The sequence below is a fragment of the Erythrolamprus reginae genome, chromosome 3 (genome assembly GCF_031021105.1).
Source record: "Erythrolamprus reginae isolate rEryReg1 chromosome 3, rEryReg1.hap1, whole genome shotgun sequence".
Classification (NCBI taxonomy): domain Eukaryota; kingdom Metazoa; phylum Chordata; class Lepidosauria; order Squamata; family Dipsadidae; genus Erythrolamprus; species Erythrolamprus reginae.
Window position 1 is genome coordinate 99,302,430 of NC_091952.1, and position 27,664 is coordinate 99,330,093.

At 37.8% G+C, this 27,664-nt stretch overlaps 1 protein-coding gene across 5 annotated transcripts; it reads right to left on the bottom strand.

Annotated features, from left to right (window-relative positions):
* Window positions 1-165: 165 nt before the first annotated feature.
* RNASEL (ribonuclease L) lies at window positions 166-25,823 on the bottom strand. Of its 5 annotated transcripts, none has more exons than XM_070746289.1 (7): window positions 25,612-25,823; window positions 21,785-23,185; window positions 19,916-20,007; window positions 18,445-18,650; window positions 9,468-9,582; window positions 7,406-7,563; window positions 166-3,307 (listed from the first exon to the last, which is right to left on the bottom strand). In XM_070746289.1, exons 2-7 carry the CDS (start codon window positions 23,169-23,171, stop codon window positions 3,169-3,171), a joined length of 2,097 nt encoding a protein of 698 aa, XP_070602390.1. In that variant the 5' UTR covers window positions 23,172-23,185; window positions 25,612-25,823; the 3' UTR covers window positions 166-3,168. The 5 variants fall into 5 exon arrangements, with proteins under 5 accessions (XP_070602390.1, XP_070602389.1, XP_070602387.1 ...); XM_070746288.1 differs by having other exon boundaries at window positions 21,785-23,188; XM_070746286.1 differs by having other exon boundaries at window positions 21,785-23,197.
* Between the last annotated feature and the right edge of the window lie 1,841 nt (window positions 25,824-27,664).

Sequence of the window (27,664 nt, forward strand, 5' to 3'; positions counted from 1 at the left end):
CCTGCAGGTGATATTTACGGTAATTTTGGATGAGTTGCAGAGATAAATTTAATTTATTTTTCTTCTTTTCAAAATGCAATAATTTCTCTTGATAACTGTTTAAGTAAGTGATGAAACAAAAATATAGTTTTGAGACATTTTACATACAAGTTTATTGCAACAGACTTTTCTTTTTTTAAAAAAGTTTCTTTATTATATTATATTCAGATCACATTTTGTTCCATTTTACAGATCACAAATCATTTTTGTTAGTGAGTTACATTATTTTTTAACCTACTACATTCATTAGTGTGCATTATTTCTTATACATTTGTTGTCTAATATTTATTACAATTCCTGAATGATAAATAAAAATATTTACAAGGTAACTGTCGTTCATTTCAATTGTACTGTTGCTTGTTATTATATTATTTCTATATTCTCTTTTGAATCCATTCATGCCATTTTTGCCATGTTCTTTTTGATTTGTTGATTTTATTTCTCTTAATTGAATTAGTAATTTCGTCCATTTCCACTGAATTATATATTTTATATATAAAGCAACATAGACTTTTCATGGCTTTCAATTTATTATACCACTTATATGGCGTGACATCACCAATCAGGAATAGATGCCTATCCTTAGAGATGTAGGCATTAAATGTAAAGTAATATAATCAAAGTAAAATTTAATGTGCTAGGTGCAGAGAGTAATAATCAACCACATGTGGCCATTTATAATATAGTTTTACAGTTCCCAAACTCAGCACTGCAAGGTACTACAATGAACTCACAGGAACATCACACGATACCAGTGACTCTTGACAACTGTCAGACACCATACAAACTACAACCTAGGATCAGTGTGAATAAAATATTGAGATGAAGGCACTGAAGACCAAGAACATTTGGGAACCTTCGCTGTAGGTGTTGAATATGGACCTTCTTGCACGGACAATGTTAGTTGTTCATGGTAGTCTGGCCAAGGAGCACAACTCAGAGTATTAGTTCTACCTTTATTGCAAAGTTAAGATAATAAAGTTACTTATTCTGCAATTTCTCCCCTCCTCTCTTTTTACACACCAGAATACTAGGGAGGATTCCTTCTGAAAGATTCCCCATGCCCTGCATCCTTCTATGGGCTGAGATCTCTTTTACATGCCAGTTGTCCCATCTCTGGCTTTTCCTCCTGTCTCCCAAGTCCATTTACACATACCATTACAGTAAGTGACTGGATTCACTCATCATACAGCTCATAGATAGGCAACCCACCATCACTAGCCATGTACAGTTTGATTTCACAGAAGTTTGATTTACTTGGATTTATATTGTGTTGTTTAAGTGTTCCCTTTATTTTTTTGAGCAGTGTACATAACTAGTTGGGTTTGACAATATATAACACAAACCAACAATTTATGTTTACATGTATTAGGAACCCTATTGCTTTAAGACTCGCCCATAGTCCTGTTGGAATGGAGTGGCATATAAATATCACTATTTTTAAAAAATAAAAATAGTGTTACAGATTGCTATAAGAGGGAACCAGAAGCATGACTCTCTCTCTCTCGGCTATTTCTGTTTTGTCTTTGACTATGCTGTAGTAAGAACTGTGTATTCAAATGATGGTTTATGTATTTATAAGCTGGAAAAGTAAGCTTATAGTATTGTATATGTAGAGAGTTGTTGGCTGATGTAATTATGTATGACTTGGATTGTTCTTGACTAAGTTATTTCCCGAAGTAAATAGTATTTTAATGTCTTTTAACGTATCTGTATTGTATTACTGAATTATTACTAGTACCTCTGGGATATAAGATATCTGTAAAACCTCCATGTTTCCTCTGTTTATGTGTATCTTTGACTATTAAGAGATTACTCTGCACATTCCTTAACACTTAACATTTGACAGCTGTATATTCTGCATCATTTGGTTTCTCTGGGAGTACCTTAATTAGCATCTGTAGTCTGACTACATTGTCTGAGCAAGAGATGATCTAAAGATAATTTTTCAAGATGCAATACAATGTTAACTGCTGATAAAACTATTGATTGGTTTTAGCTAGAAAATATGTACCGTATTTTTTTGGAGTATAAGACACATCTTCCCCTCCCTAAAAGAGCCTGAAAATTTGGGTGCGTCTTATACTGTAGGTTTTACTAAGCTTTTTTTAGCCTTAACAAGGTGTTAACACGATCCCTTTGCCTACTTCTTTCATTGCTGCTTCTTTCATTGCTGCTCAATTATCTAAGCCTTTTTTCAGCCCCAATGAGGTACTAACGAGTGAAGTGATGTTCTGTGCTTTGCTACCGAACTGATCTTCTCTTTGCCTGATTTTCTCATGGTTTCTCTCTGAAAGAGAGAGAGAGAGAAGTGAAGTGTTTTAGAAACTGTTTTTTATCCTCAACCAGGAGATAAAAAGCAAGCATGTGGGCTCAGAACCAGCAAATTAGTTATTTTATTATTTATTTATTTATTTATTCTATTTTTATGCCTCCCTTCTCCTTAGACTCAGGGTGGCTTACAACATGTTAGCAATAGCACTTTTTAACAGAGCTAGCATATTGCCCCCACAATCCGGGTCCTCATTTTACCCACCTCAGAAGGATGGAAGGCTTGAGCCGGTGATGAGATTTGAACCACTGACCTATAGATCTACAGTCAGCTTCAGTGGCCTGCAGTACAGCACTCTATCTATCTATCTATCTATCTATCTATCTATCTATCTATCTATCTATCTATCTATCTATCTATCTATCTAAATACATAATGTAAGGTTCAGAGGATATAATCATAGTAAAATACAGTAATAGAAGAATGGAAGATAGGACATTAGAAATAATATGGAAGAAATGATCATTGGGAATAATAGGATTCATAAACATAAACATAAGAGAGACATTAGGACAGGAAGGCATGCTGGTGCAATGCACTTATGCACAACCCTTACAGACCTCTTAGGAATCCAGAGAGGTCGACTGTGGATAGTCTAAGGGTAAAAATTTGGGGGTTAGGGGATGACACTACAGAGTCTGGTAAAGACTAGCTAGATGAATGAATACCTGATAGGCAGATTATTTTTTCCCTATTTTCCTCCCCCAAAATAAGGTATGTCTTATACTCTGAAAAATATGATAGATCACATTCAGTTATGTCATTAAACAATCAGTGCTGGTTGACCCATGTTACGGTTATGACGAATTCTTTGCATTCGGAAAATGACTGCTGTAGTAGTCCGAGTTACGCAAATGCTGATAGATATAAATGGGTAAATCTGGAAAGAGGTTCAGAAAATAGCCTGCAGGATCATTCCCCATTATTTCTTGTATCCTGAAATGAAGGAAAATACAGTTTTTAATATAAACAATATGTAAGCTGGGTTAAAGATGGTGAAGCATAGCTAAAACATGAATGCTAACTTCTTAAGTTGTAATGCAATTGTTAACCAGGAAAACACGTTTTTCCATAAGTGAACTATGTGAAAGATTGCATAGTTATTAAAATCCAAGCATTTCCTAGGAGTTGGCTTAATAAACTTATTTTTGATCACAAGAGACCACATTGACAATTCACCCAGCAATCAGTTCACTACTTTACTAGTCTAATTTGCTTTTAATACCCTGCTCTCAAGTTTACTGTAGCCAATATCATAAAACTCCTTAGCTCCTTGAATCCTGGGACATTTTTTTCTGACATATTCTTCTAACATGCACCTTTTTCTCAAGTTGCTGCTTTTACAATCTGTTTGTCTTCCAGTCTTCAATCTACATTTGCTTAGGCTTTCTCCCCACAACCTCACAGAAATGATTTCCTCTCATTCCCCAGAAGAGAGAAGACACACTCCTTCAAAAACTACAGCCCCCTCCCCATTATTCTCTTCCCAGCCTGACAAAAAGGCCAGAAAACCTTGCTGTGTTGATGTGTGTGTGATTGTGTGCGGTGGTGATGGTGGGGGAAACCAGAGATAGGATTAGCTGCAAGGAAGGGGGAAGTATTCTAGCCTGCTTTGCTTTTTTCTCTTCTCCAGTATGCATGGAGATTTCCTGTGGAGAAAAAAAAGTTCTTTTCTCTTATATAAGATATACAGACTCTTTTCTCTTATACTCTACAGGGAATATCCATGGTTGTTGGAAAGGATTAAAACTTAGGTTCACAGCCATGGTAGGATTCAATTTTTTTTACTATTGGTTCTGTGGTCGTGATGTGGTTTGATGGGCGTGACTTTGTGGGTGTGGAAGGGAAGGATACTGTAAAATCCCTATTTCCTCTTGATCAGATGGGACTGGGGAGGCAGAGAATAGATGGGGGCGGGGCCAGTCAAAGGTGGGATTTACCAGTTCTCCAAACTACTCAAAATTTCCACTACCGGTTCTCCAGAAATGGTCAGAACCTGCTAAAACCCATCTCTGGTATGCAGATGCCGCTCGGTAGATACAGGCAGCAATGGTTACCAATAGGATTAGAAACTTTGTTGAAAACCTTTCACAAGATGTTCATATATATGAGGAGGAAGAGAAGCCATGGAAAGATATAGACTGCAAATTCATGGGAGAGGCAGCCATTTAATGATCCAATTGGAGCCTGGCAGATCACTGGTCTCTCTCACACTCCCCCACCCAACCAAATAAATCAGAAGGTCCATCTAGCTGCTAGAATTCAGGGGTATCAAACTCACAGCCTGCGGGCTGGATGTGTCACATGCTGGCCACGCCCACACCTGTTTATCGAAAGGGGGAAAGCTGTGATATGTCATGTGACGACAACATGATGCTGCAGGTTTGACGCCCTTGAATTCTAGCAGATTGCATTGAATTTTCCATTAGAAAATCACTTTCTTGCTGCACCAGTTTCATACTTCAGCCTGTCTCTGCAGCATGTTGACCAAAAAATGGGAGCCTCTTCCGGGAAGGTATATCCCACACAAAAGTGTCCTGTGTCTAACCCTTTATTATTATTTTTTCTTTCCAACTTTTAGAATTTTTTCCCTTGCAGAGGGGAGAGATTGCTTAAGCAAACTATCTCTTCCGAACCTCTTTTCTTTCCAGCTCAGCACTTTCTTAAAAGATGCCAACTTAGATGAATAAGCTCAGTTCTGGACTTTGATTAGTTAATTAGCATCTGCTGCAGCCTTCCTATTTGAAATTGACAAGACTTTGACCAGTTTCATCCTGACCTAAAGGCTTTTCTTTTCTTTTGTCTCCTAAGCGCAGGGAACGCCCCAAGCAAACAACCTACACCCACTCTTTTCAATGTCTATTCCCCATTGTGTGCTTTCTTATTCATTTGTAATCTCTTCCTCTAGATTGGGAATAAATACAAAGATTGTTTTTCCCTTGATAATTATCTCAGAATAAATATAATATTCAAAGTATTGGGAAATGGCAGAAAGGGGTTCCAAAATTACTCCTTTCCCCCAATTTCCTTAAAAACTGAGTTCTGGAAACCTTCCCCACCATTTGAGCCCATCCAGCAGCTTGGGGTCAAATTTTTCTGATGCTGTATACAAAGGAGCAATTTTCAAGCTCTATTGGCACTCTGGCATCGCCCTTACTTTCTTGTTCTTCGACATCTATCTTGCAAATTCTAAATTAATCCCTGACAGACAGATTGATGGCACCAAAAAGGTAAGCAGGCACCAGGGCAAGGAGGATAAAGCCTTAGAGTCTCAATTTCCTCTCACCCAAAGTTAACAGGCTAGTTCTTAAGCGTGGACAAACATACATATGGGATTTTCAAAATCAAAATGATCTTTTGTTCATATAGCACATTTAATTGTTCTGCACATAATGGGCAACCTTTGTTATTAGAAATACAGGTAGTTCTAGACTTACAACCATTTGTTTAGTGGTTGTTCAAAGTTACTATGTCATTGAAAAAAACCTGACTTATGACCATTTCTCATACTTATAACAATTGCAGCAGTCCCATGGTCACATGATCAAAATTCAGATGCCAGGCAACTGTTTCATATGTATGATCTGAGATATTGTGATCACCTCTTGCAACCTTCTGACAAGCAAAGTCAACGAGGAAGCCAGATTTATTTAACAATAGTGTTGGGTGAACCCAACGAAGTTCGGGTTCACTTTGCCGTGAAGTTCGGGTGATTTCGCCGAACCCGAACCTGAGCAGCAGCAAGCCGCTGCGGTGCCCTTTTCTGTAAAAATAAAGAAGGAGGTGGGGAATTCCCACCTACTTTTGCTTCCTTTTATTTTTACGGAAAAGGATGCCACACCAGTGCTGCAAGCAAAAGTAGGTGGGGAATCCCACAATGGGATTCCGGGAGCGGGGCTTTGACGTCACGGAGACTACTTCCTGGCCAGCCGAAACGGGGAGGAAGTAGTCTCCCTGACATCAAAGCCCCGCCCCCAGAATACCTTCATGGGATTCCCCACCTACTTTTGCTTGCAGCACCGCTGCAAGCAAAAGGAGGTGGGGAATCCCATGATGTGATTCCCCACTCTTCTCCTGAGCGGCGGCGTTTCGCGGTGTTCGAGTGAACGCCGAACCCGAACTTTACCTGAACTTTTTTAAAAGTTTGGGTTCGGCAGACCAAACACTGCAAAGTTTTGCACGAGCCCGAACTTTGGAAGTTCGGTTCGCCCAACACTACTTAGCAACCCTTTTCCTAACTTAAGTTATTCATTTAACAACTGTCGCAGGAAAGCCCATAAAATAGGGCAAAATTTACTTCACAACTGTCTCGCTTAGCAATAGAATTTGAGCTCAATTGTGGTCGTAAATCAAGAACTACCTGCACCATCTTTTGGAACAGTCTATTACAGCATGCCAGTTATATATATTTAGCATGAGATTTTTCTTTGGAGTTGCCTCCATAAATCTTTCATTTCATTAAGAAATGAAACAGGTTACAGGAGATGCAATGTCAATCATCAGAAATTTTCCTTTCCTTTCTCTCCTACCCTCACCCCTAAAAAGATCCCTTTCTATTCCAAACCAATTAACAAATGTCCCAATTCAGATCTTAACTTAGGCTCAGTTGCCTGTCTTCTAAACTACATTAGAGTTTACATTATGAATATCCGTTAGCATCAGAGAGACATGAACAGCAGAGGCTGACTTAGAATCTAAGTTTTTTGGGAAGATGGTTTCTAATAGCATTCTAAAATCTGTCACTACTATTTCCTCTCTGATTTTAGTAATATTTGCTGCTGGCTGCAAGAACAATTATGAGTCCAATATATAGGACGAATTGTCATTCTTCTGAATTTTTTCCCTCTTTTGCATGCAAAGTGACAGATTTCTCAGCAGTTGGACAAGATCAATGACGATAGATTTGTGACTTATCTTTCGGTTTGTATTCTAGTTACTACAATAGAAAAAGGAGAAGCAAAGATTGCCAGCCAACAAATCCAATGTACAGTACATCACTTCAGAGATATATAATTTAAAGAAATATTTACTTACTTTTTATCCTTATCAAGGTAGTGCTCACCCATATTCCGAATGAACCTTAATAACTCTGTTACACCTGAGCCATATTCTTTTTTGCCCATCTTCTTGTGCTTTTTGTTGCCTTTCTCTTTGCCCGGATAATACATAGATTCCAATACTTCATCATCAATCTGAAAAAGATGGTTTATTCATTCATTCATTCATTCATTCATTCATTCATTCATTCATTCGATTTTGATGCCGCCCTATTCCTCGGACTCAGTTATTAGTCCATAAAATTCAGTCTTTGCAATTCAGTGGAACCTCACCTCGAGGTTCGACTACTGCAATGCTCTCTACATGGGGCTACATCTGAAGAGCATTTGGAGACTGCAAGTGGTACAAAATGCAGCCTCACAAGCAGTCTTGGGCACGCCGAGATATGCCCATGTTTCTCAAATACTCTGCAAGCTGCATTGGCTCCCATTGGTCCCTGAACACAATTCAAAGTGTTGGTTATGCTCTATAAAGCACTATACGGCATGGGACCAGATTACCTACGGAACCGCCTTCAGCCTTATATATCCCAGAGACCAATCAGGTCCCACAGAGTTGGCCTTCTCTAGGTCCTGTCAGCCAGGCCATCTGGCGAGGCCTAGGGAAGAGCCTTCTCTATGGTGGTCCAGCCCTCTTGAATCAACTGTCCCCAGAGATTTGCACCACACCCACCCTTCCAGTCTTTTGCAAAGCTCTGAAAACACATCTCTGTCGATAATCCTGGGAGCACTAAGAAATTTTGTTTTGTTTTGTTTTATTATTTTATTTTATTGTTCAAAGTTTTCCCTTGCCCTCCCGGGGATTGCCTTTCCCCTGGGAGTGCTACAGGAGTCCCTCTTTAAATTGCTGTCCCTTTGAGCTGTGATCGCTAATTCTGCTACCAGAAAAGTCCCAAAATGCAGGAAACAACCCCGAGTGAACAACAGAGGCTGCCCTGCTTAGGCGCAGCATCAAACAGGAAGTCAGGCACTAAGAACTTTTAATACCCCCGGATGAATGTGGAAGTCTTTTAAATGTGTAGGGGTTTTCAGAATTAATTTAAATTAGACTTTATGGTTTTAATAGCGAGATTTTTTAGTATATTTAAATGTTTAAATATTAGATTTCTTTACATACTGTATTCTTTGTTGGTTGAGCCGCCCTGAGTCCCAGGAGAAGGGCGGCATAGAAATCTGATCAAATAAATAAATATAAATAAATAAATAAAACATAACAATACTGATTTATGACAGACTCGACATCCCTGAAGGACATTACATTATTTTATGTGTGAAAAATAATAGGAAAACAAAATAGATAATTTATTGTGAAATACTAGAATTTTGTCAAGGGGAGCACAACTTCTTGCAGAGAGATATATTTGCCAATTATTTTATTATATACAGTTATTAGAAAGATTTAAAATATACAAAAGTGCTGCACCTGAAATAGCATTGTATATAAGGAACATATAATTGCTGAACTGTATACACCTTTTATTGAAATTTGAAACAGAAGAACAAGTAAAAGAATGTATGACAGTGGGCTAGAATGTTGGTTATGATATACAGATGGAACACTGGAGAATATGTGGTTGAAAAAATTAAAATGTATGCTTTATTATACCAACAGAGAAATTTATCTAGGATGTAAAAAGACAGTTCAAATTTATGTTGGAAATGTGAACAACAAGAAGGGTTATCTTATCAAGCTTAGTGGACATGTAAAAAATCTAGAAAACTTTGCATTCTAGTTAACACACCTACTTAGAGAATGTTAAAGATTAATACACAAATGAAGTTGAATCTGGGTATTCCTGATCTTTATCGAACTTTTACCACTGCATACATTCTCTCTCAAAAAGAGATGTTGACTAAACATACCTATGATAAAATGTTCCTGTGAGACTTTAGCTGTTTGTCACTAGCAGAAGCTGACATCAAATCTGTTAGCTAGCACAGCCAGCTCCAAAAAAAGGCAAAAACTGGAAATCAATATAATAGAAGCATTAAAGTGGTAGAAGCAAAATGGTTTTTAACATTTGATGTTGTCGTATTACCTTTGTTTTCCAGTTCGTGAAAGGATCATTTGTATTTTTCAAAGGGTTCAGAGCGTCATCTGTTGAACAACCCGCACGTATCTCATTCCCGATATTTCTTAACACCGTGTACTTTCTGTAGAACAAAAGACAATTTTAAGAAATTGAGTATATTACTACTATATTACTGAAAAGTGGTATGGATGATATACTTTGCAAAGTTAGGAAGGGACTGCAAGCAGTTTGGATGGCATGTTGTGGGTTCTCTCATAAAAGAACTGCCAAGAACACCTGCATTATTACAAAAATATCTATCTTGGTTGGAATATGGCTATCATTGAACACTCCTTTGTTAGAAACCCTTCTATCTCATTAAATTGGCATGTGTTCTTTACCCCCCTCAATAGATTTGTGTTGGCTTTCTGGGAAAGCACACACTTCCAAACTGATCACTAAGCCAATATTCTATTTTAATTTTTAAGGGTTTAAATAGGACTATCTATTACCCAAAAATGTATTTGAAAGTGTAATGCTAGAAGATAATCCTCCCTTTGGCAGCATGTTAAGTGCCCATTTACTTTGTTCTTAATGAAAATGAAGAGAATATGTAACATATTTTTGCTGAATTGAAAATGAACGGAGACTAGTATAGATCTATTTCAAGATTGTTTCCTCTCATCAGCTAGTCATACCCTCACTGGGATTTGAACCTTCTAATTAACCTATAGGCCACAGGATCTCATCCTTTCAGCATATATATATACATATATATATATACCGGTACATACATACACACACACACACACACACACACACACCACTGAGAGAGGGAGGGGAAGGGAAGGAGAGAGAGAGAGAGAGAAACCCACAGGAATTACACATTGGCATTTGAGCCTCATGCTTCTGGTCATGCCATCCCAATTTTCCCTTGGGATATGTGCCAGCTCCTTGTAATATTATCTTCCCCTTGTCCCCAAGTGAGTGAGACAATTGTAAGTCATCCTTAGCTCTACTACTATTTTTTTCCTTTTAAACTAATGTAATGAGTCTTCGGAGAGGGGCGGCATACAAATCTAAGTAATAAATAATAATAAATAAATAAACCCATATCAGTCACAAGTTGTGTAAGGTCTGCTGGCTTTGTCTCCATTTCTTAGGAACAAAGACAATCCACATAGATAATTTCATACCAGTGTGGTTTTCTGCATGACCTGAGGAAGAGTAGAGACCACTGTAACACAGCAGTGGGAAAAGCCCTTAGATTCTGGAAGACCGATGGAAGCAAACAAGCAACGTCTTCATAAATCCTATGGTCTGTTTTGTGATGGGGTTTTGTGGGAAGGGAGGCTGTCAGAATATCAGAATTGAATTGGAAGGGACCTTGGAGTTCTTCTAGCCCAACCTGCTGTTCAAGCAGGAAACCCTATACCATTTCAGATAAATAAAAGTCCAATGTCTTCCTAAAATCCTCCAGTTATGGACCACCCAAAACTTCGGAAGATAAGTCATTCCACAGATTAATTGATCTGTCAGGAAATTTCTCCTTAGTTCTGGATTGGTAATCTTGATTTGTTTCTATCCACTGCTTCTCGTCCTGTCTTCAGGTGCTTTGGAGAATATGTTGAAGCCCCTCCCCACTTCTTTATGGCAGTCCCTCAAATATTGGAACACTGCTTTCATGTCACCTCATCACTCCTTTTTGTCATTAAACTAGATATATCCATTTCTTGCAACCGTTCTTCATATGTTTTAGTCTCTGGTTCCCCAATCATCTTTGCCTCTCTTCTCTGCACTCTTTCTAGAGTCCCAACATATTGTTTACTGGGGCAACCAAAATTGGATGTCTGGTATTTATTTATTTATTTGTCAAACAAATATAGTGTCATAGTATGTATTAACATAACATAGTATGTATTAACATAACATAACATAATTAGAATTAGTAATAGAAAGGATAATAAGACAGTAGGGCAGGGACAGTAGGCACAAAGGTGCACTTATGACGCCCCTTACAGACCTCTTAGAAAAGGGGAGATGTCGATTGTAGGTCGATTGTAGGTCGATGCAACCTTGAACTCCAATCTGCATCACATGGTTTGAGATTTCAAAATATTGAAGAAGAAAGAGATGAAGATTTATCAGCAAAAATGGCAGAAGTAATAGGAGAAATCTTACAAGCTGATCCAGGAGAACTGATAAGAGGAATAGACGAAGTTTATAGAGTTCAAACAGGATATGTGAGATGGCACAACTTACCAAGAGAAGTACAGTGATCCCTCTATTATCGCGAGGGTTCCGTTCCAAGACCCCTCACGATAATCGATTTTTCGCGATGTAGGGTTGCGGAAGTAAAAACACCATCTGCGCATGCGCGCCCTTTTTTTCTATGGCCGCGCATGTGTAGATGGTGGAGTTTGCGTTCCCCGCCGCCCACGCAAAGGGGAAACCCGATTCGGCTCCTCGCTGCTGCTGCGCTACCGAGCAGATCAGCTGCTGGGCGGCCGGAGGAACCTTCCCTGGGTCTTCCCCCTCTTGCTGGCGGGCGGGCGAGCGGCGGGCATCAGCGAGGAGCCAGGGTTTCCCCTTTGCGTGGACGGCCGGGAAGACCCAGGGAAGGTTCCTTCGGCCGCCCAGCAGCTGATCTGCTCGGTAGCGCAGCAGCAGCGAGGACCCGAATCGGGGTTTCCCCTTTGCGTGCGGGGAAACCCCGATTCGGCTCCTCGCTGCTGCTGCGCTACCAAGCAGATCAGCTGCTGGGCGGCCGAAGGAACCTTCCCTGGGTCTTCCCGGCCGCCCACGCAAAGGGGAAACCCCAGCTCCTCGCTGATGCCCACCGCCCGCCCGCCCGCCAGCAAGAGGGGGAAGACCCAGGGAAGGTTCCTTCGGCCGCCCAGCAGCTGATCTGCTCGGTAGCGCAGCAGCAGCGAGCAGACGAAGATCGGGGTTTCCCAGCCACCCACGCAAAGGGGAAACCCCGGCTCCTTGCTGATGCCCCCGCTCGCCCGCCCGCCGCCCGCCACCCGCCAGCAAGAGGGGGAGAGATAGAGAAAGAGAGAGAAGGAAAGAAAGAGATGAGAGAGGGAGGAAGAGAGTGTGAGAGAGGAAGAAGCAAGATAGAGAAAGAGAGAGAGAAAGAAAGATGAGAAAGGAAGGAAGAGAGTGACGTCATCGGGTGGAAAAATCGCGATATAGCGTTTCGCGAAGATCAAGATCGCGAAACTCGAGGGATCACTGTACACATTAAGTTTGCAAGACGAATAATAAAAGACGATATCTTAAGACAGGCAAGAAATCAGACCTGGAAACATAAAGGGAAAGATATCACAATCCTGAAACAAGTCCCTAAGAGGGTAAGAGAAAGCCGAAGAGAATATTACTTCCTCACAAGTGTTTTAATTAAAAATAATATTTTGATGGTTGGTGCCAGAAGGTCTCACCTTAACTTGGCAAGCAATGAAAGTGAAGATAGAGAGTATGGACCAAGCAAGAGCCTTTTTTGCACAAAGCGGATTGGACAAGATTGATCAACTTCAGATAGAACTCAAGAGCAAAGAAGAAGCAAGGGAGGCCACTGGTGGAGAAAGGGGAGAAACACAAGAAGTTAAAAAGAAACAACCACGGGTCCAACAAGAATTGGTTTTAGATACTAGACTGCGTGAACCGAAAGAACCTAAAAAATACTATAAATAAAGATGACACACGACTTGAAAAATTTTTCAGTCAATGTTAATGGATTGAATAATCCAAAGAAAAGAAATCAAATATTGACTGAACTCAAGAAACAAAAAGCACAAATAAATATTTTACAAGAAGTTCATAATAAAAAATCAAAGAGAAGCCTTCTTATCAACCCAAAATTAGGGAAATTATATACTAGTTTGGCAAACCAAAAGAAAAGAGGAGTAGCAATGTATATCGATGAAATAATTGAATCCAAACAAATATACAATGACAGTGAAGGTAGAATTTTAATGGTACAATTGGACTTAGAAACAAAACCTCTCGTAATTGTCTCAGTTTATGCACCAAATGACAACCAAAAACAATTTTATAAAGATTTGCATGACAAAATAAATGAATTATCAATAGAAAATATGATAATAATAGGAGATTTTAATGCAATCTCAGATAATCAAATGGATTATACAGGGGGGGGGAAGAGAAGAAAAAAAGGTAATTTTACCTGCGACATTTTGGAAAATGTGCACAGAACTGTTATTAAAAGATATATGGCGAGAGTACCACTTAAAAAACAAACAATATACTTTTTACTCTAACCCGCATAAAATTTGGTCCAGGATTGATATGGCCTGGGCCGCAGCACATATAATGGAAAAACTTAAGAGATATTGAGATTGAGACTAATACCTGGGCCGACCATAATCCCTTAGTTATATATTGGAAAAATAAAAGAAAAACAAATAATTGGTCGATGAACAGAAATATAGTAAAGGATCCCGAGTACAAAAAATGGATAAAGAATTAGAGGGGTTTTTTTAAAATAAACAAAAATAATGGTACCACCCCACAAAATCTTTGGGACACAACAAAGGCATATATACGTGGGTTAACAATTTCCTTTATGGCAAAAAATAAATAAAGAGAAGAAAGTATACTATCAAGAATTAGAGGAAGAATTGAAAAAATTAGAATTGCAAATGCAAAAAGATGAGTATGATGATAAAGTTAAAAATCAGAGAGAAGTAATAAAACATAAATTAAGATTGATAGAACAAGAATCAGCAGAAAAATTAAAGAGAGCAAAACAGGAACACTTTGAGCATGCAAATAAACTAGGAAGATGGTTGGCATATAAACTTAGGAAAGAGAGGGGAAATAAAATTATTTAAAAATTGATAGATACCAAAGGCGTAATAAGACATAGAACAGAGGAAAAAAGGAAATAGTATTAGAATTTTATAGGAAACTATATGAGAGGGAAGAAATAAAGGAAGATTTAATTTTTGAGTATTTAAGGACTATAGATTTACCAGTTTTAACTGAAGCTCAGCAACAAAGCTTAAACAAGCCTATTACAGAAATGGAACTAAGACAATCCATTAAAAATCAGAAAAATAACAAAGCGACGGGCCCAGATGCGATACCAGCAGAATTTTATAAGTTAGATATTTAAATACTTTTTTCAAATATCTTAGAAATATATAACCAAATAATAGCAGAAGGTAAACTACCCAAAACATGGTCAGAAACTTTAATAACTTTAATACATAAAGTAGGAATGGAGAAGGAAAAAATTGAAAACTATTGACCAATTTCATTATTAAATGTGGATTATAAAATTTTTATATCAATTTTTACCAATAGGTTTAAAAACATTATAAATGGCATGATACATGGAGATCAAAATGGATTTTTACCAGGAAGACAAATAAAAAATAATTTAAGAACAATAGTAAATAGAATAGAATATTATGAGCAACATCCAGACAAACAAATGTCACTTATATTTTTAGATGCTAAGAAAGCGTTTGATAACGTAGATTGGAATTTTATGAAAATACAATTGAATAAGATGGAAGTAGGAACTAAATTCTTTAATATAATAGATGCTATATATTCTGAACAATCAGCTAGAATTATAATAAATAGTGAGCAAACAGAAAAATTAGCAATACAAAGAGGAGTGAGACAAGGTTGCCCAATATCGCCATTATTATTTATTTTAACATTAGAAGTTTTGCTGATAAAAATAAGAGCAGACAGGGAAATAAAAGGACTGAAGATTTAAAAAGAAATTTATAAAGTGCAAGCTTTCGCTGATGATGTAGTTTTCATTATAGAAGAAGCTACAACATCAATCTTAAGCTTAATAGAGTCAATAGAAGAATATGGGAACGTCGCAGGTTTGAAAATAAATAAAGAAAAGACACAGATACTAACAAAAAACATGACAGAGATACAGAGAAAATAACTAGAAAATGTAACAAATATGAAAATTACAAAAAAGGTGAAATATTTAGGTATATGGATGACCTCCAAAGCTATGTCTTTAAAAAGCGACAACTATTTAAAACTACTAGGACAGATCAAAAAAGATTTGGAAATTTGGAATAATTTGCAATTATCACTAGTTGGAAGAATTTCTACAATTAAAATGAATATTCTCTCTAAAATTTTATTTCTTTTTCAAGTTATCCCTATTAATCCCGGACCAAAATTTTTTACAGAGTTAAATAGTATAATAAAAAAATTTATATGGCAAGGCAAGAAACCAAGAATAAAACAAAATTCATTGGAAGATCGTAAAGAAAGAGGAGGCCTCGGCCTCCCAAACTGGAAATTATATTACCAAGCTACTGCCCTAACATGGATAAAAGAATGGTTAACTTTGGAAAATCAAAGATTGCTTAATCTAGAAGGCCAGGACTTAATGTTGGGCTGGCATGCCTTTATATGGTATGGAAAGTTAAAAACACATTCATATTTTAAAAGTAACATAATTAGAAAAGCACTGATTGATGTTTGGAATGAAATAAAGAAAAATCATTTTTTTAGTAATGCCAGAATGGATCTCACCAATTGAGGCCATCTCACACCCGAACTTCCTAAAAAATGGGAAGATATGGAACTATAGGGATTTATTTTGTTGCTTATATCCTAAGTTTTTTTATTAATATTGCTTCCTCATTGCTTATTTGACCCCTATGACAATCATTAAGTGTCATACCACATGATTCTTGACAAATGTATATTTTATTTTATGTACGCTGAGAGCATATGCACCAAGACAAATTCCTTGTGTGTCCAATCACACTTGGCCAATAAAATTCTATTCTATTCTATTCTATTCTATTGGACAATCAATTAAATTAAGAACGAAACAAGAATTACAAGAGTTAGGTATTGATTTGGATTGGTGGCAGTATGCACAGATCAGTTCTAAATATCAAAAGGATGTTAAAACTTATATTTTCCGAAAAGAAAATAACATATTAGGCAAATTATTAATTCAAAATCAAGGGAAATTAATCAGAAACGTATATAATTATTTAATAAATTATAGAATGATAGGTTGGATATTGAAAGATAATATGATCAGTTGGTGCAAAAATTTTGGAAAAGAGATAAATTTGGAAACATGGGAAAAGGTATGGGTATATAATTGGAAAATAACAAAATCAATTTCTTTTAAAGAAAATCAAATTAAGATGTTTTATAGATGGCATCTCCCACCACATAGGATTTCTAAAATGTTTCCAAATGTTTCTCCCACCTGCTGGAAATGTAAAAAAGAAATTGGTACATATTTTCATGCATGATGGACTTGCCTTGAAGCCAAGAAGTATTGGAATAAAGTATAGAAATGGTTAAAGGAAATAACAAACGAGAAGATAAGAAAGACTCCAGAATTGTTCCTACTAGGTATCTCAGATATGAAACATAAAAAAGAAATATATTATTTAATAATTCATATTTTAGTTGCGGCAAGAATCATATTCGCATAGAAATGGAAAGAAAAGGAAATACCAAAAGACGAAGAAGCATTTTAAAAAATCATGGAATGTGCAGAATTAGATATGATGACAAGACATTTGAACAATCAAGCGGAAACAGAATTTTATAAAATATGGGACAAAGTATATAAATGGTGGAATTTCAAAAATAGTATTAAAATTATATAAGAATGAATTTATAACCATTTGAATGTATTAAATTGAATATATATATGATAGTATATTAAGAAATTAAAAGGATAAGTTTTTGTTTTTTGTTTTGTTTTTTAGATTGTATGAGTGATTTTAATTATTTTATAACATTGTCATAATAGATATAAAGTAATAGATTAAAAATAGTATAATGATAGAGTATTTTTGCAATATTATAAATTTTAAATGTCTTTTTTTTTACTATCTGTTTAATTAATTGATTGACATTAACTACTTTAATTATATTATCAAACTGATATTTTATAGATAGGAGAATTTATTTGAGTTATATGAATTATAACAAAGATATAGGTAAATTTAATAAGAACACAGAATATTAAGAATTGTATTTCTGTATTGATCTGATTATAGTTAGATTTTTATTTTTTGTACTAATCAGATTTCTATGACAAGCGGAGCAATGGTAGCTCCTTTAAATGTTAAATGTTGTCTGTCTTGTATGCCTAAAGAAAAACAATAAAAATATTATTTTTTTTAAAAGATAATGTAAGGTTGAAGATTTTGGGGTTGGGGGAAGCAACAACAGAGTCAGGTAATAACTTTGAGAAATCGGAGGTTATTGGAGTTACAAGAAAATTATTTGGGATTTGCACCCAAAGCACATATTAGTATTAGTACACCTTTGCTTTATTTTAGCACAGTCATTCTGCTGTACTAATTGTTACTATTAAATGTATAGGCTGCCCAACTTCCAATGACTATTATAAGCTGAGGGGGTGTTTGGAATTCTAGGGTTAGTTTCAGTTTAGAATTGACAAGATAGGGAAACTGGCATTTGAACGGTTTAATAAGGTTTATCATTCATTTCTGTTTGGTTCTTTGGTGATAGATTGCCTTATGTTCAGTGTTATCTTTCAGAGACATATTACAATCAGTATCCTGTGTTAGTATTTTGAGAACTTGCCACATGTAATGACTTTTAATGTCAATTTTGCTTTGGTGTCTGTAGCATGCTCATCATCTTAAGCTTAAATGAAATATTTTACTGAATGACTAATCATATTCTTGTGAGCCATCTCATACTTCCAAGGAAAATACAATGGGGCAATTCTGATAGCAATTTTTTCACCATATTAATTACACTGTTCTCAACAATATCTGGCCATTGAGATGATAAAATAAATTATAAGCCACATAATCAATTCCTGGCATTCAATGCTGAGGACATTTTTTTAATTTTTTTATAAAAATATCTGCAATGAACAGATTGCATAATGTCAGGTCTGTCATTCTAGCTCTTCTGGTAAAACTCATTCTCCCATAGCTAGTATTCTAATGACAATGAGGTCAAATTTCTGGTATTAACTTACTTCTCTTTGGGCCAGAAATATGGATGATAGATCAGCATTTTCAGTATATTATCGACTGAGGTACTTGGGTCAGAGAGCTCCAGGCTTTTTTGGAGGTCTTCAACTTCCTTATGCTCCTTTACAGTCTCTGGACATTTTGTCCAGCTGACATCTTCAAAGTCCAGCTGACCTCTCATCACAACATACAGGACAAGTTTTTGGAGACCCTGTGTGCACAAACAAATGTCTATGTATCACCCCAGAACAATTAGAGTGGATTTCCTCCTTTAACCTATATCAGTGATGATAAACCTGTGGCACACATGCCAAAGCTAGCACATGAGGTGTTACCCTATGTCAGTATTTCCCAACCTTGGCAATTTGAAGATATTTGGACTTCAACTCCCAGAATTACCCAGCCAGCATTCACTGGCTGGGGAATTCTGGGAGTTGAAGTCCAAATATCTTCAAGTTGCCAAGGTTGGGAAACACTGCCCTATGTCAGCTCCAGTGTGCATATGCACGCTGGCCAGCTAATTTTTGGCCTTCTTTTTGGTTGTTTTCTCTGTTCCCAGGCTTCAAGAAAACCTCTTGAAGGCTAGGGATGGCGAAAAAAGGTCCAAACAGGCAAACTGGAAGTTTTTTTCAAAACTTCCGATTTGGCCTTTGGGCTGTTTTTTGCTGTCCCCAAGCTTAAGGAGGCTTTCCTGAACTCTGCCGATGGTTAAAAATGGCCCAACTGGAAGTGAACTTCCATTTGGCCCATTTGGCTACTTTTCACTGTTCCCCAGGCTTTAGGAGACTTTCCTGAATGCTGGGGAGAGCGAAAAACAGCCCAACAGGCCTACTGGGGTCCGGAGGCTTAAGTGAGGTCTGTGCGCACGCGTGGGGGCGGGATGGGTGGGTTGTGCGCATCAGAGGGGACAGCACAAAGGTTGTGAGCATGTGAGGAGGAAGTAAGGCATTCACGCACGCTGACCTATATGCTACAACTGGGTTCTAATAGGGTAGTAAGTTCTGTGCTCAAATTGTAGATAGTTCATCTTAACTAATGCAGGAAATACCAAGCATACCCATCACCAAATAGTAAAATTATAACTTTTTATTATTTGCTTTGCTCCATAGACTAAGTGGATAACTGAAATGGAGTGAAATAGTGTTGTAGCTTTCCCAAAACGGTCACTCTGATAAGATTCACATCAATACAAGGATGACTAGCAGAATTGTAGATCTGTACAAAAAGTCAATTTATTTTTAAAATAGAACTCCGTATCTAATTTGCATTTTAGAAATAGATCTAAATTATTAAGAATGACCGGGTATGTGAGTTTTTCAAAAATAAAAATACCATAACCTATATGAGGTTTTAATGGAAGAAACCTCTATAGACTAGAACAAATATTGCATTTTTTCTTGTTCTTTGGAATTTATAATTACATTTAACATTCTGAGGAATGTGGAAGATTGGAGACAGATAAAGATAATTATTTACCTGTAGATCTTCTGAGATTACAGAACATTTTGTATCATCAGTTATTTTTCTGCTCTTATCGAAGTCTGCTAGGAAAATCTTACCAGTGAAATCTAACAAAGTAAAAAATAAATTGATAGATTTATTTATAGAAAGTATAAATTCTTTGAAAATTGAATTGAAGTAATGGCAACAATTTTACCACTATCTTTTGAAAACAAACCCATCAGCAAAACACATTTATTTTACATAAGGCAAGTGATCTGTTTTTGGAAATATTGCCTTATTTAATTCACTCTAGCATACAACTGAGTTTAAGTAAATCAACTCACTTGTACATTAGGGTGAATTAAGTAAGACAAGATGAAACTATGAAAGCATTATTGTAGTGTTATGAGAATGTATTACCCTTGGGCTTTGTCCATTGCCTATGACACAAGAGAAGCTTGTTAACTTTTATATTCACTTTTGATTAAATGTAGATGTATTTTTACTTATTTATTTGTAAATTTCATTAGCTGTCCATCTTGTCACACAATAACTCTGGGCACCTTATAATATTAGCCTAAATCAAGGGTAGGCAAAGTTGGCTCTTCTATGATTTGTGGACTTCAACTCTCGGAATTCCTGAGCCAATCATGCTAGCTCAGGAATTCTGGAAGTTGAAGTCCACATGTCATAGAAGAGCCAAAATGGTCAACTCCTGGCCTAGACAATTTAATCTAAACAGTTTTTAATAAACACGTTACATTCAAACCATACTTTTATCCAGGAATCAATTCTGCTCACACAATATAGGCCCTTAATCTTATTCTGAGGATCCAGATTTTTGACTGATGGGATGGAATGGGATGGGATGGTCCAGATTTTGCAGAAAGTATGGGAGAAATATTCTTGCACTGAAAGAAACATTCCCGCCAGCAGTGAACCAATTCGATTTCAAAGAGAGTTAACCTCAGTTTAGGCTTTTGGAAGACTTATCCTCTTTCATTTTTTCTTTTATTACAGTGGTGTCATATTCACAGTGTCATGTTCTCATCATATGATGTATCGTGACTTCTCCCCTCCCTTGCTAAGCAGGGGTGGGCATGGCCAGCGCATAACGCATCTGGCCTGCGGGCTGCAAGTTTGACACCTCTTTTTAATTTGATTTATTGCAATTTCCTTGACTGTTTTGAGCTCCCTAGATTATTGGGCAGCATCAGCTAATACGAGGGAAAGGAGTTTACTCTTCTTTTCCATTCTAATGAGCTCAAAATGGATGAACCTCCACAGCTAGCGTAGTTATGAAAGGCTTTTCCCTGTTCACGTATAAAACATAGGATGTCTGGAATTGAATCTGAAGGATTGCACAGAACATTAAATCACTGCTGACTTCCCCCCCACCATGCAGTCACTGCTGGCAGTTTCTTCTTAAAACCAAATCATTGCTAATATTGGTTTTGGAATGGAGGGAAAGTCTCTTATGGGAAGACAACATGAGGGGGAGAAGTCATCACCTCTTCTCAACCTTTCAACCTTCAATTACAAAAATGAGATCTCGTCCTTTCCTTTCTAAACCTTCATTTCACAGAACTGTTGGAGAAGGAAATCATCAACTTTCACGGGTTACTGAAATTTTCTTTTATGGTACAGATGACCTGAAAAAACTACTTTGGGGTGACTCTAGGACCGTTTTAAAAGATAAGCAGTTTTGACACATGATGATAAAATTGTTAATGGTTTGCTAAAGTGCTAAACTGGGGCATTGTGGCATTATATAGGGAAGGCTGAAAACAACAAAACACTCCCGGCAACAAAATATTGTGAATCTGCTGTTCCACATTTAGGCCATAAAGTTTAAATGGATTACACTAGAATGAATGGCAGACTGCCAAAGAAAATACCAACCTATCAAAATGTTACTTGGGTGCAATTCCTGATGGCCAAATCCAAGTGCATGAAGTTCGTTTACAGCCTGAAATATTATTTTAAGAATCTTTTGGCTTTCCATAGTTGTGTTGTTTTCTTCCTTGAAGTACTCTTGAAGATTTTTTTCACACAAGGAGAGGCACAGGTAGAGACAGGCCTTTCTCACTTCACAGCCACGAAATTTCACAAGGTATTTGCTGGTTCGGCATTTTTCAAGGCACTCTTTTTCTCGCTTGGCATTTTCTGCATCCTTCCGGAATACTTTTACAGCCACCTCTTCTCCAGCATAAAATCCCAGGTAGACCCCTCCTTGGGTTGTCTTCTGGATCCATAAATCTGGATATTCAAAGATCTTGAGCTTGCCAATCATAGGACGATGCATTCGATCGAGCTTCTGGAGTTTTGATCTCCAGCGATTGCTAGACAATTCTACGCATATTTTTGGCTGACTTGGACTGTCCGGTGATTTGTATTTTTGAAGAAGTTCTATCAAATCGGTTTGGTAATTTATACGGGCAATATCCAGGACATCATCATCTACTCTTGCTCCTTTTTCACATAGTAGCTTTACTATTGATTTGTTTTTCTTCTTCACTGCTACATGCAATGCTGTTTCGTTATTTTCATCAGCATCGTTCACATCAACTTCATCTAATTCTAATATGGCCTTCACAATATCCAGGCTTTCTCTTTCAACAGCCAATATGAGCACCGTTTTCCCATCTATATCTCTCTTACTGGCATCAATTTTGTTTTTCAAAAGGTAAAGGGCCGAGTCTTCTCTGACTTTACTCCTGCCTTTGTCCTCAGAGAGAGCATGAATCAATGCATTTCCATCACGATTGTCACAGATATTTACATCAGCACCCATTTCCTCAACCAAGATTTTGACCAGATCAAAATGGCCATGACTGGCAGCATCCATTAGAGCTGTCGCACCTCCTCTTTTCACAGCCTTTTTAGTCTCATCAACTTCACGGCGCTGGTTTACATCTGCCATATTCTTATATAAAAATTTCAAGGCCTCCTCTTTCCCATACCAAGCAGCCTCCATGAATGCCGTGAAGCCATTGATGTCACACTCATTAATATCTGAGCCTTTATCAAGAAAAAGTTTCAAAAGCTTCACATTACCAGTCACTCCTGCTAAAATAAAAGGTGTAGCACCATTATCCTTCTTTGCGAATGGATCAGCCCTATTTTCCAGCAGAAAGTTAACAATCTCTTCAGAATTTCTTTGTACAGCACTATGGAGAGGTGTCCAGCCATGTTCCACTTTTGCATTAATATCTGCTCCATCTTCCAATAGCTTTCGAACAAGTTCAAGATTATCTTTTTTCACAGCATCATTTAATTCTACTGCCATGTTTTTTCTGCAGTCTTCTTTCAGTTCTCAAAAAAAGAGGATTACATTAATTTCCATATATTCCTATTACTGTATAACATAAACATGTACATAGTTATGGAGATATCAACAGTTTGAACGAATGAAGGAACAATTCCTATCCAGAGGAGAAATTATTAGAAAGATCTGACTGATCATTATTACAAACAGAATATTGAACTAACCGCATAATCAGAAGTGTATTTTAGGCTATATTCAGAAACTTCAGTTTTTAATAGCCTTCATTGCCAAAACATTTATGACTCCGGTCTAAATTAGATTCTGGAAGATGAATCCCAGACCATTATTATGACATTGTTATGCTAAGAACAATCACCTTAACCAGTGTTACTCAGTTTGGGGAGCAGGGAGGAAACACATCATAAAAATACAAATATAATACAGTTCTGTGTAGAAGTGATAAGGCAGTTATTCAAAAATGCTGAAAATTAAGAATGTTTTCAGAAATAGAAGTTGTAATAGTTTATTTTTATCAATTAACAAAATGGAAAGCAAACGAACAGAAGAGAAATCAAAATCAAATCAGTTTTTAGTGTGACCATCCTTTGCCTTCAAAACAGCATCAATTCTTATACTTGCACAACGTCAGGGGTTTTGTAGGACTAGAAACAGGTAGTATGATTAACCAGTTATACCAAGTGGGGCCTAATGATGTCAGTTTCATATGTTGGTTGAAACATAGTCATTAACAAAACAGAAATACCTGTGCAGGAGGCTTAAAACTGGATGAAAGAGAGCCAAACTCTTCTACTAAGGTGAGGTTGTGGAAGACAGTTTCATGTCACAGGTCATATATCATGGCAAAACTGAGCACAGGAATAAGACAAAAGGTATTTATATTGCCTCAGCAAGGCTAAGATTTCAAAGCAGACCAGGGTTTCAAGATGTGCTATAAAAGCTCTTTTAAAGAAGCAGGAAGAAAGGGGCAACATTGAAGACTGTTAATGCAGCAGATGAAAGACACTTCCCTTCAATGTTGGAAGATGTCCATCAGTACATGTAAATGACATCTATTGTCCTGAAAAGTCTGAGCAGAAGTAATCTTCATGGAAGAACTTTGGCCAAAAAGCTATACCTCCAACATGGAAACAAGGCTAAGAGACTCAACTATGCATGAAAGCATAGGAACTAAGATACATTAAAATGGCAGCAGGTGCCCTGGATTGATGAGTCAAAATCTGAAAGATTTGGCTGTAGCAGGAGGCAGTTTGTTTGCTGAAGGGCTGGAGATCGGTACAATAACTGTCTGAAGGCAACAGTGAAGTATGATGGAGGTTCCTTGTAAAATTGGGGCTGTATTTCTACAAATAAAGTTGGCAATTTGGTCAGGATCAGTAGTGTCCACAATGCTGAGAAATACATCCTTGCTATACCATCAGGGAGACGCATGATCATCCCCAAATTTATTCTGCAGCAGCACAATGACCCCAAACATACAACCAATGTCATTAAGAACTATCTTCAGTATAAAGAAAAACAAGAAGTCCTGGAAGTGATGATTTGGCCCCCACAGAGCCCTGATTTTAATATCATTGAGTCTGTTTGGTATTACATGAAGAGACAGAAGGATCTCAGGCAGCCTTACATCCACAGAAGATCTATGGTTAGTTATCCAAAGTGTTTGGAGCAACCTTGAGGGAACTTTGTATGTGCAAGTATACCTAGAAGAATTTATGTTGTTTTGAAGACAAAGGATGTCTTCAAACAATATTAATTTGATTTGGATTTAACTTCTGTTCATTTACTTTCGATTTAAACCTATTCTTGAAAGCATTCTTAATTTACAGCATTTTTGCACAACCACCTAACATTTTGGGCAGTACTACGGTATATAAAGGATAAAAACAGGATTCATCCATCACCTCCTGTTTCCTAGGATTGTGAAGCAGCAGTTTTAGATTTCCTGCCAGTCTGAGACCTCATTGCTACAGGAAATCATTTAATGATGACTTCATTTAGCAACCTTTCACAGTTACTATGGTGATGAAAGGTTAATTTTATGGCTAATCCTTGCATTTATAACCTCTGCAAGTCTGTAGAACAAAAGAAAGAAGACCTCCAATGTCCTTTACAACTCGGTTGTTATTACAAATGATAGAAATAAATATAAGATTATTCTCCTGACAAATCTGCCCCGCAAACAAGTTATCGGATTGATTTAATCCATACCGAGCAGTTGGCAATGGTCTTTAAAACTAACCAATTCAGCCTTTGCTCAAATTAAGTTCAGCCACAGGAAATAACACCAGATTGTACCTTTCTTTTCTACCAGTTCTGACACGCATCGATCTGCTGCCCCTAATTCCCCTGCGGGTTTTTTCCCCCCTGCCTAAGAAACAAAAGGATACGGTGATGAGTGGTGCTCAAAGGGGTTTTAACTTCCCCTGTTGAATTTGCCTACCGAGCGCTTCTTAAAAGCAGCCTCCCTCTCGGAGCGGCGAGTGTGGGGAAAGGAGGGAAGGCGGCCCCAAACCACGCCCTTCTATCGAGACCCTGTTTATCAAAGACGCTTCGTTCCTTTCAGCCTCACACGCTTCCGTAAAGAGACCAACAGCGGTCGCCGTCAACTGCTTTCTCTTTCTCCTTCTTCCTCCTCCTCCACGGATCAAGAAGGCCCCGCTGGAGGTATATTGACTCAAGGCGAAGGGAGGAGCCAACGAGAGGAGGCATCCTCCTAGGCCAGGAGTAGGCAAAGTTTGAGGTGTGGACTTCAACTCCCAAAATTCCTGAGCTAGCATGATTGGCTGAGGGATTCTGGGAGTTGAAGTCCACAAGCCAACTTTGCTTACCCTCAGGCTTTCTTTCCCGGCTAACGGATTCATTTTTTCCGCTGTCCTAGTTCTGATCTCTGCAGGCGGCGGAGGCGGCGCTCCAAAGCCTGGGGAAAGACGGTGGCTGGTAGAGGAGAGGCGGATGTGTGAGGGGCAAAGAGAAAGAAAAGGTTTCTGTGGACGCGAATGACTGTCCACATCTGTGCCGGTCTGCAATTTACAAAGACTAGAAACATTGGGGCTTGCGGGGGGGGGGGGGGGCGGGAGGAAAAAATATTTCAGATTCGGATCCCTTTAAATATATATACCGTATATATATTTAATGGCCACAAGATGGGCGGAAGAAAACGGGATACCCGCCCATAACGCTAATTTAGTGCAAACAACAACGTCAAACAACTGGCAATTTCAAATCTCAACCAACAAATGCACCGACTTACATTTTGGCAAAAAGAATCAGAATACAAAATACAAACTTGGAGGAAACAAACTTGTAGATGACCCTCACTCTGTCGAAGACCTAAGAGTATTCATATCCAATGACCTAAGTGCTAGAGCCCCACTGGAACAACTTTGCCAAAAAAGCACTAAGAGTTGTTACATAATTTTACATAGTTTATGTAAATTTACCAGCGCTTACCAAACATTTGTTAGACCAATTCTGGAATACAGCTCACCTGCCTGAAACCCGCATTGCATATCAGACATTAATACAATTCGAGAGAGTCCAGAAATATTTCACAAGAAGAGTCTTTCACTCCTCCACTCGCAACAAAATGGCTTATTCCACCAGGCTTGAAATAGTGGGATTAGACAATTTACAACTAGTCATCTCCAATCTGATCTAAATGTAGTTCATAAAATCATATGCCAAAATGTCCTTCCTGTTAATGACTACTTCACCTTCAACCACAGCAATACACGAGCATGTAATAGATTCAAAATAAAGGTAAAGTGCTCCAAACTCGACTGCAGAAAATACGACTTCAGCAATAGAGTGATCAATGCCTGGAATGCACTATCTGACTCTGTTGTTTCTTCCCTCAACCCTAAAAACTTTAACCTTAGATTGTCTACAGTCGACCTCTCCCCATTTCTAAGAGATCCATAAGGGGCATGCATAAGCACACCACTGTGCCTACCATCCCTGTCCTACCGTCCTATTGTCCTCTTTTATGGTTACTTTTTACTTATGTTTATACAAACTACTACAATCCTATACATGTTTGACAAATAAATTAATAAAATAAATAAATAAAAGCATTTTTAGGTGGCAGATCCCTCTCTCTGGTTGCAAAAAGGATCCCTGAAACGTGAGGATCGTAGAGGAAAGCGTTTCCAGCTCGCAAATTCTCCTCTTTCTTTTTGAGGAGGGGGAATCTTTCAGCTGGAAATGCTTTCCTCTATGATCCTCATGTTTCAGGCACCCTTTTTGCAACCAGAGAGGGAAATCTGCCACCTGAAAACATTTTTATTTAAAAGGCTTACAGCACAGTTCCCTGGGCTGCTTTGGGAATCAGGCTCCAATCCAGGCAGCAAAGGGGCAAGGGCTTGCTGGAAAGCCCAGTAGCATGTTTACGAAATGGCAGGCCCAGGAGGACTGATGTGCTGCCTCCCTATGGGACCTTGCTGTAAGAAAGCCCAGCTTTCAATGCACTTTCACAGGACGCTTTGGGAATCAGG